The sequence below is a fragment of the Festucalex cinctus genome, chromosome 6 (genome assembly GCF_051991245.1).
Source record: "Festucalex cinctus isolate MCC-2025b chromosome 6, RoL_Fcin_1.0, whole genome shotgun sequence".
Taxonomy (NCBI): Eukaryota; Metazoa; Chordata; class Actinopteri; order Syngnathiformes; family Syngnathidae; genus Festucalex; species Festucalex cinctus.
The window spans coordinates 23,132,513-23,145,349 of NC_135416.1; the positions used below are offsets into that span (position 1 = coordinate 23,132,513).

Here is a 12,837-nt window from a genome sequence, read left to right on the forward strand (position 1 = left end):
ATGTAAGCTGTAATGTGTCCGAAAGGAAAAAATGAATAAACTAAACTAAACTAAACTAAACTAAACTAAACTTAGTTGTCTCGTCATGCATCTCATCTCTTAATTGTATGGTGAAAATGGTATGCTTGTAGCAAACCTTGTTCAAGCACATTTACTGCATTTCGGGGTAACCTAACTTGACTGAGTAAAAAGCATGTATGGTTGAACCACCAAAAGTGTCACAAGAGCATTCAAAATTTGTCGGGATTCTTCAGTGGGTGTGTGACATTAATAACTTGTCAGACTCTTTCAAAGATGTGCACATTAGATTGAGGCAAGAAACTTAAAAAAAAACAAAAAAAACTCAAAAGCTCTCATGTTTCCATGAGCAAGCCAATTTTATTCATGTACATAGCATCAAATCAAGGCTTAACTCAAGGCACTTTTGATTCGGAGCAAGCTTAAGACCAAATGTCCACACAAGCATTTTGAACCATGACTGCAACGCACTCCCTACTCTTTACACTGCACGGCTAAAGTTGAGACAACTTTTAAGTTTCCAATGATGTCAATTTTGAAAAATTCTCTCTCTCGCTCTCTTTTTTTTTTTTTTTTTTTTTTTTTAAACTAAACATCGATTACCTTTAACAGGACAATTACTCAATACACACTCCAGTAAGAATTTACAAACATGGATCTAAAAAACCCCCCGATGAATTTAGGCTATCAATTACTTGATCATTACTACTTATCAGTAATTACTACTCACTACACATTTGTGGGTTTGCCAGCCAAAATCACTGCACAAGAAAAGATAACACAGCACTTTTTATATAATAGAAATAATTTTTAATTTGAAGGTTCAACATGGGCATAATTGTAAACAAGATTTTAGATTAAAAAAAAAATGCAGATGTCATAATTATTAAAACTGAAGTCTTCATTCAAACGCACCTCTCGTTCTCTATCACACAGACATACATGCGTGCACACAGGATTAAAATAATGGCATGCATACTCACGCACCCGCTCACACACGCACAATCTGCATCAAGTGTGGGCTGGGTTGGATTGATGTTGATGTAGAAACTTCTACCTGGACAAGTCGGAGATCCTGAAAAAGACATATAGACAAGTATATTGTCTTAGAAATTCAAAAAATGATGAACAAAACTTCATATAACGTTCACTAAATATTAGGGATGTAACGATAAAGGCAATATCGTGATATCATGATATTAAAACTTCTACAATATCGTCATCGTCATGTTCACAATATTTAAAAGGAACACATCTGTTTAAAAAAAAAAGTCAGGTTGATTTCCATTTGTGCAGATCTAGCACCCTCTAGTGGCTAGTTTATTAGTGCAATTTAATTTTCATTAGGGATGTTTTGGCCTTCTATGTTTAAAATTATGCTAATTTTCAGATGAAGGGGAACCTAATTTGCCTGTGAAGCGATCAATGTGTGCTTGCATTAGCAAGTAAGAGCCTCAATATTGTTATTAGAGATTGTAGGTGGTTTATATGCATTGTTGTTATGTACAAAAGCACAATATTGGGATTTTTTTTTTTTTTTTTTTTAGAAGTATGAGCTCTTTTTTGAGCAACACAATGTTGCCATCTCATTAAATATCGCCAACCCCCCCTCACAATATTGTGATAATTATCGTATCGTGACCTTCATATCGTGATAATATCATATTGTGATGTTTGGATATTGTTACATTCCTACTAAATATGAAGATTTATGAAAAAAAAAACAAAAAAAAAACAATACTGTGCTACCTTGACTTTAGTTTTATTCATTCCTTGACTAAGCTCCTAACTCGATTTACTCGTATGTCAAATAAATTGTGAGACATGGATTGCTGGGCAGATGTGGTGGTGTTTGCTGCAACCATCTTATATACTTTATACTTTGGCTCAGTACATTAAAAGTATGTGTGTGGGTCTGGTGTGTGTGTGTGTGTGTGTGTGTGTGTGTGTGTGTGTGTGTGTGTGTGTGTGGGTCTGGGGGGGTGGGTGTGTGTGTGTGGGGGGGGGGGGGGGGGGGGGGTGTCCATAGTTGTGTCTGTGTTAATGTCTGTCTATGTGGGCACTGCGTTTGGCCAGCCATCAGTTTAGGGTGTGCCCCGCCTACCACCCCAAAAGGTAAAAAATAAATACTATTAAAAAATGTCTTGTGTGACGTTTTGTGGAAGTTGTGTCTGAGATGGACGTTCCTTCTGATTGGGCACTAACTACTTGGCATGGCATGCTTGTAAATGTGCTTACAAAGGCACTTGTGCAGTTTAGTGTGGATGTGTGTGTGTTTTTCCCCCCTACACTGAGAGGGCGAAATATTTGATTAAAAAAAATATATATGTAGACAAGGTCTTAGTGAGGGGGGTGAGTAAGAACCTGTGGATGACTTCTCCATTCCTCTGTGGAAAGAGTCAAACTTTCCCTAAGGACAACCTTCTTTGGAGAAATCTTTTAAATCTCTTTATTAATGAATTAAAGTACAAAAATCTGCCCAAACTGTTGTTTTACTACAGTGTATGTAAATGTTGCAGGATTTGGGTAGTTTATTCATCTTTGGAATAAGGCTCTCAACTCGAGCTATGCAAAATAACCTTACGTTACGTTCCAAAAACTAACCGCAATAAGTGAAATCCGCAAAGTAGAGTTTGACTTTTTTGTTCTTTTTATTTAACACCTCTATTAGGAAATTATGAAGCACTCCACTACGAATAACTGAAACGGAACATCTGAACAACGTTCCGAGTTTCCAAATGGTCCAAGTGAAGCAGCATGCACGGAGCATATTTCCAAACGCACCAATGCTGAGAGAATGCAAATTTGGGGGGCGAAGAGCTCAATGTTCATGGTGTTGGATTTTGTGAAACCACGGCCAGCCCCCATTAAAAAAAAAAAAAAATGTAATTCTTTATGACTGGTCTGACTGAGAAGAAAGAAAAATGGCAAGAAAACCCGCAAGCTAACGAGGTAAACCTGCGGAACTAAGTTTTGGTCATACAGTCAAACCTCAGTTTTCGAACATAATCCGTTCCAGAAGGCTGTTCTAAAAGCGATTTGTTCGAAATCCAAAACTATTTTTCCCATTATAATTAATGTAAATAATTGTAATCCGTTCCAAGTCTAAAAAAAACTTTTTCCAAGTTTTTTTTTTTTTTTTTTACTATTTTACACCATAAACTGCACTGTATACCGTTTGCTCTAAATAGAAAAGGGTAGAAATAGACACTGTTTTATTTTAATAGAAGATATCCTATCTAAAATGAAAATGAAACATTTCGTCTTTTTTATTTTTACAGAACATTAAAGGTTACGTATGATACAAAAAATTTTTGAAAATAGTGCATAAAATTGTTATGTAACAGAGTAACATATATCATAAAAGATCATGTGAACGTAAAAAAAATTCAATAGTTCTGCACACTACTTTCCTCTTTTCGTCAACAGCTTTACCACTTGCACTTGCTTTCTTTGGACCCATGATTAGGGGCTAATACATGATGCAAAACTAAAAAAGAGATTTGCGTAAATAACAATCAACAGGTCTGCTCCAAACGAACTTTGAACACGAATGTGCTACGGGGGAAGCATCCTGGGCATTCGAGTTAGCTCGGCTCCCAAGTGAGTCGCGTTCAGGTACGCTCGGCTTTTTCTCCCGAGTGAGTCGCGTTCAGGTACGCGCAGCTTTTTCTCCCGAGTGAGTCACGTTCAGGTATGCGCGGCTTTTTTCAGTTCGGTTGAGAGCTGATTTTTTGGGACGAGTTCTGAGACATAAAATTCTTGAATTTTCTGGTCGAAAACCGATTTGGTCGAGAACAGAAGCGTTCGAAAACCGAGGTTTGACTGTAGATGATAATTGCAAGGTCGTGAAAGGTGAACCACGATATAGCGAGGCAACATTGTATATATTGTAGTGTGCTATACTTAGCGCTATTAAAAGTACCTATTTCGGGATGTCCATATTACACACCTAGCTGTAACAATAGAAAAAGTGCTGTGCTGTTCTGTTAATCTCCAGACGCACTAAAACTGGATATTAAAGTGTGTTGTAACACAAAGGCCTGCTCATAACACTAGAGACAAGTCTGCGATGGAGAAAAAAAAATAAACTAGGATGATCACAGGAGAACTGACAGTGAATGAACACCTTTCACCCTACATACTAGGGGTGTGAATTGCCTAGTACCTGACGATACGATCCGTATCACGATTCATTGGTCACGATTCGATTCAATGCCGATTAATCCCGATATGAATTTACAAGTCGATTGTTGCAATTTTTTTTTACTCAAATTTAGAAAATACCATTCAGTAAACTTGTACATGTACACTGTAAGATTTGTATGAAAATTTATTATTTATTGATCAGTTTTATAACTGTAAGCCACTGTATTTAACAAACAGGTTGTAACCTTTTTTCATATTAGAACAGCATTGAATTAAAATATTAAGGCTTCATGTTCCATGAATATAACATTCTTCCATGCTTAAAGTGTGAAAGTTAGACGTTTTGTTGAATATTTTTCCATCAAAAATGGATGTTAAAAAATCGATTCGGCTGCCTATTGAATCGATTCGAGAATTGCGTGCTGTAGTATCGCGATATATTGCCGAATCGATTTTTTTTAACACCCCTACTACATACGTATGTATAGTGATGTGACTTACTGTAGCTTTTCCTGTAACAAGTCCAATCGCTGCCGGTCAATAAAACGTGAGAAGAGGGTCATCAAGTTGCTTGGCGTGAAGAGAGGAGGTGAGAGGGATGAAGAGGGAATGCTGAGCAATTCCCTGGTGACAGAAAACACCAGCTCTGTCCTGGATGAGGATTAAGGGATGGAACCACGTAAGGAGGACAAAAAGAACAGCAAATATAAACAATTTTTTTTTAAAAAGCACACCGGAGTACAAACAAGAGCAGAGAATATCTCACCATCGATTGTCATCCATGAGCTGACAGTTGGGGTCTGAGCTTTGCATCCTTTCTCCTTCACTCAAGATCAGATAGAGCAGCGTCACACCAAACTGAACACAAACAAAATGACACATTCAGCATTTGCAACCTGTTGGACCACGACGAAGGATTACGACAGCTTCACCACAGCCAATACACTGCAGCACTGGAGGAGAGCTGGGCTTGCTGTCCATTCACTCTTTTTCTGCCACTGACGAGAATTCAAATGCATGATATCAGGTGCGAGTGACCGTAGTTAATTGGGTTTGGTCATGTGACGTTCGCAAGCTGAACCCTTGGGCACTGCGATGTCATTCTTAGTCAACAGCAAGTGCCAGTACGTTATACGAGCCAACCATTCAGAAATACTAACTTTAAAGCAGCTCAATGTAGAAATTTGCCCAAAAATATCTTTACAATAGCCTTTTTATTTGACCATTTATGACTCAAATATCTTATAATGAGTACATTCACATCTTAGCTGTTCTCAATGTTCACAACTACTGCAAGCCTCTGACCAACAGTTTTCAGACTGGATTCAGGTTCGAATTTCCCGCCCTCTGTCTGCGGATGTGATGTCATGCATGCACTGTGTACATGAAGAAGGGAGTGTGCAGTTTCATTTTCCGGCCACATGTGGCAGTAGCGATCTATAATTCAATTTGCTGCATTAAGCAGCTTTAAATTGAAATTTAGATTTGTGTTTGACATATCCCAACGCAAGACAACCACTGACCTGTATATATGACTGGATAGTAGATAGCCCATACACGCCCGTGCAAGCCGTTGAAGCCATCTTGCTCCGCCAATCTCGCGAGCAGACTACTGTATAAACTATACGATATACGTAGAGCTGAGACATATACAGCTCGTAGGCAGTTAGTATAAGGCCGGGGTCGGGGTGGTGAGCTTGTGACGGGTGGCCACTATTTTGTCAACAAGTAATAAATAAATGAATAAATATATAAATAAATAAATAAGTAGATGGTATGTGCGACTTTGAAGACCCCCTTTTGTTTTTCGTTTAGTTCCTTAGAACCCAATATTAGATTTGACAGAGGCATCTTTTGTTGAATTACAGTTATAATTCTTTAATAATAATAAAAAAAATACCAGTTTCCTGTAAACATAATTTTGCATTAATTTATACACGTATTTCAGGCAAATTGTAAAATGTCTTAAGTCCTTTTGTTTATGTAAGTCCTTTTGTTTATGTTTAACAAATTGAAAACATATATCGTGCTGTTTCTACTAATGCTGCATTCGAGGATGGTCGGAAGTCGGAAATATCAGAGTTGAAACTTCCCAGTTCCGACCTCAAAGCGTTCGAGGTGAAAGTAAACAACCAAAATGGCGGATAGTGATAAATTGCTTTTTAATTTGGTCCTCAAAACTCAATTTGACCTTTTTGCAATTTTGCTTCATTTATTATCTTATTTCATGAGCATTCAATACAGTTAAGTAGTTTACCGTATAATTTCATGCAGGGATATAGTGGCAATACTGTCACGTACGTTGCGTTACGTTGAGTTATGTCGTATATTTATGAATGAAGAAAGCTATCTAGTTTTATACTCGAGTAAATTGTGTATTGCCATTCAGAGTGACGTCACATTGTAGTCCGCCGGTGAAGTCGGTGTCCTTTTTTTCTTCCGACTTCGCAAGTGGAATTTCCAAGGGGGCGTTCCCATACACACTTCCTGGTTTGAACTCGGAAAAGTTCGACTTCCGACCATCCTCGAATGCAGCATAAGTACTGTCTCAAAAGTTGTCCAATTTCGATACTGTAAATGTATAGGATTGTATGCCCAGAAACGTTTCTTGGGAGGAGCAAGATGGCAGCCCTGTCGCTTCAAAAGTCTTGGCCTATCCAGTCATATTTTCCGATCAGTGAAGACAACACAGTTTTCTGCTAAACCTGTCCTTCTCAAATAGGGGGACAGGGGTGGGCGCAGTGCGTTGCCGCGGGAGTGTGTTTGACCTCAGGGAACATGTTTAGTTCTTTCTTTAATTTTGCCAAACTAGAATAAAATGTAATTGTACGACCCTGGAAATCCAGGCTCATTGCTGTACCACAGATTGAGCCTGTGGTCACTGCAAGCGCATGACAAATTTCATTCTGATCCTACTATTAAAAAATAAATAAATAAATAAAATAAAAAAATGATTCGAGGCTTTTCCATGCCCACTCGAATCACTGCAGATTCGTCCACATTGTCCATAATCTACTCCAACAATTTTTTTCAGGAAGACAAACACACTGTCCACACTATTCAACAGTGCAATGGTATGTTCTCTCCATTTTACCAATAAGTATAAGAATAATTTTGCATTTAAAACAGAAATGTGATAATTGTCCCATTTACTGTATTGTAATTGGACTTGTGGGAGTCCAATTATCATGCCGTCTTTGATGTGCAGTCAATTGACTTTACACGGTCGTGTTCCATGCAAGTGTGTACCTTGTTGTGCAGTACAGCAGCAAGTTGACCCTCACTGCCTTGAAGCTCCTGCAGCAAGTCTGTGAGGGCGGTGCTCGACATGGACATGATCACTGCCGAGACTGGCTCCACTAACCAGCACAGCACCTAATAAGGGCAGAGACATATCAGTCCTGGTGGACCTCTGTCATTAAATCACAAGTCAGGACTCAGTCTGGACACAATCATTGCTGACAGACAGTCAGAAATCAAACATCCCTTACACAACTGCAGGTTTGCATCAGTATTTTTTCCCCACTTTCAAATTTCAACCCTAGTTAGGTGGCTGGTTTTGGACTTGGGGTCACAAGTGTGACAGTAGTAAAATATGTTAATTACCTGGTCCTGCTTGTCCTTCTTGGCCAGGGTCGGAAGGTTGTGTGCAATTGCCATAACAACGGCGGCAGCATGGGAGTGGGGTAGGTAGGGGAGGAGCCTGGAGATGAGCCGCTTGCCTTTCCTCACCGACATGATCATGACACATCGCTCATCACTCACCCTTTCCAGAGAGTATTAGGAACAGGATTAGTGTGTGTGCAACGTCGGTTTCTATGCAGGTGCGCCAGGAAGAACACCACTCACACACACGTGACTGAATTACCTTTGTAAACAAACATGTAAACATCCATTTATCAAGTTTAAAAAAAAAAAAAAAAAACTACAGTGACCATTTTCACTCAAGTCAATAGGGCCCTAACCCCAGCGAGAAGCTGTTGACTATACCATACATTGTTCCTACCTGTCGTCCCACTCCTTATCTTGCAGAGAGTTACAGAGCTGCATGGTATTGGTTTTGTGCTGCTCCAGTAAAGCCTCCCTGTCCTCCTCTGGAGCATGGACAAAGCGTTTCTCAAAGTCTTGAACATCGAGCAGCAAACTGTAGATCTGAAGCGGGTGAGCGATATTAGACTTTCAAGCGCTTGGGGTGAATGTGTTCAAGGTTGATCTGATTGCCAACTAACCTTTTCCACAGTGTAGAGAATCTGGCGTCTTTTATTCCAAACCTGCTTTTCCCTCTTCTCCTGGTGATTAAAGCGCATAGAATGTCAGAAAAAAATAAAACATGTAGAGGTGTCAGTCGATTAAAATTTGTAATCGTAATTAATCGCATGACTTCAATAATTAATCACACATTAATCACAAATTTCATATCTTAATTTATATCTAAATTTACAATAAAATAAAAAAAAAAAATTCCCCCTAATTTAAATATGGTTTTATTTTTTTATTCATTGATAGAGTAATTTCATAACAATTCAATAAAAAAAAAAGTAAAAAAATAAAATAAAATATGTACTGTACTGTAAAACCAAACTAAAGTGTGACTGATTTGTTTTGGTCATTTTTCTGTCACTACAACATACATAGCATAATTGCATTTGTAAGACAATAGTGACAGCTCAGTGCATTTTTCTTTTCATATTAGGAGCTGCCTAATTTTGAACATGAACTTGTGAAATTATGCACATTTTTAAAACTGTAAAAAACAACAGTCGCCACAAATATATGCATTCGCTGATGCTTTTATTTTGTTAAATGAAATAGGATGTGCATTGTAAAATGACAAATTTTTAATGCATTGGAACCAGAAACGATTGATGTGTTTTTTTCATATTAAGAGCTTTGTAATTTTAAACAATTAGTAACTTGTGAGTTTCTGCACATTTTAAAATTGTAAAATACAACTTGACGCCAATCCCCCCAAATATATGCAGTATAATTTAATTTATTACTGTTAAATTGTGTTATAGTGACTTCCTTTTCATGACGTTGGACGCTTTTATTTTGTTAAGTTCTCGGATGCGCCATGACGCAGCTGAGGCCGCTCTACTGTTACAGCGAACACATCGATGCTTTAATTTTCACCCTTATGAGATATTTTGTGGAGATGCTGAATAAAATACGTCTTAAAACTAAATAGGCTTGAGCTCACTCCAACTGACAAGATGGCGTCCATTCGGCTCTTTACTCTCACACAGGGGTTTCAGAGTGCCCATGGACGCCTCTTGGTGCTCGGTGCTAACGGCTAACCGAGTGCATTCTTTCAAAGCAAGGCACGGGTGATAGTAGTGAGACACAGTCCAAATAGCTCTTCCCGCTACATTCTGCCCCTTAAACTGTGTATTTTAGCTCCAGTGCATTTCGATTGGGTAGTTTTGACGTTTCTACTGCGTGGTGACTGGAATTCCCTGAGTAGAGGCTTTCCAAATAAGGAGCGGTCGTTAATCAAGCGTTAAAAAAAATGAGTGCCGTTAAAGGCACTTTAAGTTAAGGAGATAATAACACGATAATTTTGACACCCATAAAAACATGGTATTTCTGAAGGAAAGAAACAATTTATATTATTTTAGCAACACTAAAACTCACACTGCAAATGTGAAGGCAAATCAACACCACTAACAACAGCATTCATTTGTGTGAAAAATATCTGTGTGTCTTGAACTATTTGATGAGATTCCACAAATTACTGAAGATATCCCTGCCTTTATTTTTTTATCACTATATCTAACTTGTCTGACACTTTCAAAAAAAGTAATCCTCCTGGAGAATAAATAAGCAAGGTTCGTCTTCTAGCTCCACCAATTCACAATGATGTAATGACTAGTCAAAGAACATTGCATGAAACGTACCTCATCATCTGAGCGCGTGGTCACTACTGCGTCAATCATTTTACGTGGATTGTTGACACTTGAAACTGTCAGCTTACCCAAAGACCCTGCAAACTGAACTGTGGGGGAGGAAAAAAAAACATTCAATAAAGCTCATAATTATGTTTATATATAAAGAACTATAATCTGGAAAATGTACATAACCGATCTGTACTCTGACTATGAACAACAGTTTCAGCATACTGCTAATAAAAGCTCTCAAAAGTCAAATGCAATCAGTGATCATTACTGCACATCTTATGTAAACAAATCACATTGGCAAGAGTAATTAAATGAATACAAATGGTAACTGTATTGCCAGTTATGTCTGATGAGTGCTTCCAAATAAAAATTCATCCTGATGCGGAGGGGGAAAAAGTGTGGGTGAAGTCCCCGTTCGGGTTCTGCTAGTGTTTAAATTTACCTGGTCTGTAGGTGTGTTCAATCTTGGCAACTTGTGGAGTGATGAGCTTGGTAGTGTGTTCTTTCTTACTGCTGTCTCTCTCTTTTTCTTGACGTTTCTCCATCTTTTCATAGTAGTGCTATATGACAATGTAAGGATTGATTATGATCTTGGAATAATAACAGTAAATTATAGCCCAGTTTGTTTGGCCTGGATTTAAAGGGGAGGTCAACCTTAAACATTTCTTGACAATAATATGGTATGTGTGACCTCACTAGTCTAAACATGACATTCTGATTATTATTATTACATTTGTGGAATATGAGTTATGCAGCAAAATCCAGCCCTTTTTATCCATCTCAGGGGGCGGCCATTTTGCCACTTGCTGCCGACTGAAAATGACGTCACAGTTGCTCAGGCTCAGGCAATGACCAATCACAGCTCACCTGTTTTCTGAAGATGAGCTGTGATTGGTTGTTACCTAAGACCTGAACAACTGTGATGTCACTGAACAGCAAGTGGCAAAACGCCCGCCTACTGATAAAAAAAAGTGTCTAGATTTTGCTGCTTAACTCATTTGAGAGGGGACGGATCGTGGTTTTTATTAGGGCTGCACGATTAATCTAAATCTAACCGACATCGAGGTTTGTCAAAGTGCAATAACCTAATCGCAAATCAGTGCAGTTTTAAGTTGGTCTGCGCTCCGGTGCCTTCTTTTTTTTTTTTTTTTGCGCTCCAATGCCTTCATTCTCTACAGCGCAACCATAACAAGTGTGTAACATGGGTACCAAATCAACCTGTTATGTGAGTGTACACTCTTGACTCCCCTAAATGATCTTTGGCATAATGACCACATGTACCAATAAGAACCGCTTGTGGGCAGAAGTACAGAAGTAGCCAGGGAACATGAGGGGAAATGTTTGTTGCTGCTCGAGGTGGGTTTTTAAGACAGCCCTATCGTAAATATTGCTGTTATGACATGAATACTTAAATGCCTACTTGATAACTTGTAGAGCCGACTGCCAGTGCCGGACTGCGTCGTCTGACCATCGCGTTTATTTGAAAAGTCGAGTTGCTGAGTTACGTTTTAGTATTAGCCGTTCCTATGGTTTTAAATGGGTCCGGTTGTAATTGCTTTGACATGTCTCTCAAATGATTGTATGAAATAATTAATGAAGTGATTGATGGTTTTGATTATTCAGCAGAAGATCCTCCAGGATCAGTTAAATGGTCATCCACAGGTTCAACAAGTGTAAGCGCTGTGCAATGTTTACCTATTTAAATGTTGACACTTGATACTTGAAGATTGTTTACATTCAGTTATTAATGGTTCTCTTTGTCATTTGAATTGAATGATGCTACAAAAAAATAAATAATTGGGATGTTATTTTCCATTTTGTGTTATTATTCTGGATATGTAACTATATTATAATCTCACCATAGCCTGAGCCTCAATGTATTGTTTTTATTGGCAAATTATTTGGTTTAAAGGCATAATGTAGGTCAAAGCATATTAAACAGAAGAGGACGTCTCTGCCTCGTACTTTTAATCAAATAGTGACATTAGTATTGCGTTGTTAAAATATTGATCAAATTACTTGTCTGAAACTAAACTGACTCACAATTGTAGTGTTTTCATGCATTTTAATGTGTAGAATACAAAAATCGCAAATCTAATCGCAATCGCAATATTGGTCTGAAAAATTGCAATTAAGTTTTTTTTCTTCTTTTTTTTTTTTTTTTTTAATCGTGCAGTCCTAGTTTTTATGAAACCGGGGGGGACATGTCCCCACTGTCTACTGTGCCATCTGCATCCATCATATACAGTGGTCAAATCGCCAATGTTTTGTGTGACTTTAGAGGCATATATTTCCAAAAAATGTAGTGAAATTATACAGCTAAAGTGTAAAACATCAGAGTTCCCACTGTATAGTGACCAGGCTTTACACGATCAAGAATTTTGGGAGCCAATAGCTGATTAGTGAGTAAAAAGATGATAACTGATCTGATCAGAAGATGGAACATGTCTACTTAAATAATATATCAGATAATTTGCCAGATTATTTATGTAGTCCCTTGACAGGTTGTGACATTTTTAGCAAATTTGTATTTAAGTAAACTTGTGCACTGTTTACTGAGCACTAACAAGTATTCTTAACCATTTTCCCCAATGTTTAACTATCTCTGCAATGCTTCAAGGAATGCAGGAAAAAAACAAGCAGTGTGATTTGAATAACAACAACAAAGTTCAAAAACAATTTCAACGTTTCAACAGAAAATGCACAAGACTATTACAGTTGATCCTAACAAACCTGATAGTAGTAGTCATCCAGGAACGGGTCAGTACTTTGA

At 38.0% G+C, this 12,837-nt stretch overlaps 1 protein-coding gene across 1 annotated transcript in view; it reads right to left on the bottom strand.

The window, feature by feature from the left end:
• Positions 1–424: 424 nt before the first annotated feature.
• Positions 425–12,837, bottom strand: part of patl1 (PAT1 homolog 1, processing body mRNA decay factor) — a 29,972-nt gene continuing 17,559 nt past the window's right edge. Inside the window, exons 11-20 of the mRNA XM_077525161.1 lie at positions 12,798–12,837; positions 10,507–10,624; positions 10,065–10,162; positions 8,397–8,456; positions 8,174–8,319; positions 7,774–7,933; positions 7,417–7,542; positions 4,934–5,025; positions 4,669–4,818; positions 425–1,093 (exon numbers count right to left, since the gene is read on the bottom strand). The exon at positions 12,798–12,837 is cut by the window's right edge and continues 105 nt beyond it. Coding sequence (XP_077381287.1) covers positions 1,072–1,093; positions 4,669–4,818; positions 4,934–5,025; positions 7,417–7,542; positions 7,774–7,933; positions 8,174–8,319; positions 8,397–8,456; positions 10,065–10,162; positions 10,507–10,624; positions 12,798–12,837 — 1,012 coding nt within the window. The 3' untranslated portion in view covers positions 425–1,071. The remainder of the gene's footprint in view (positions 1,094–4,668; positions 4,819–4,933; positions 5,026–7,416; positions 7,543–7,773; positions 7,934–8,173; positions 8,320–8,396; positions 8,457–10,064; positions 10,163–10,506; positions 10,625–12,797) is intronic.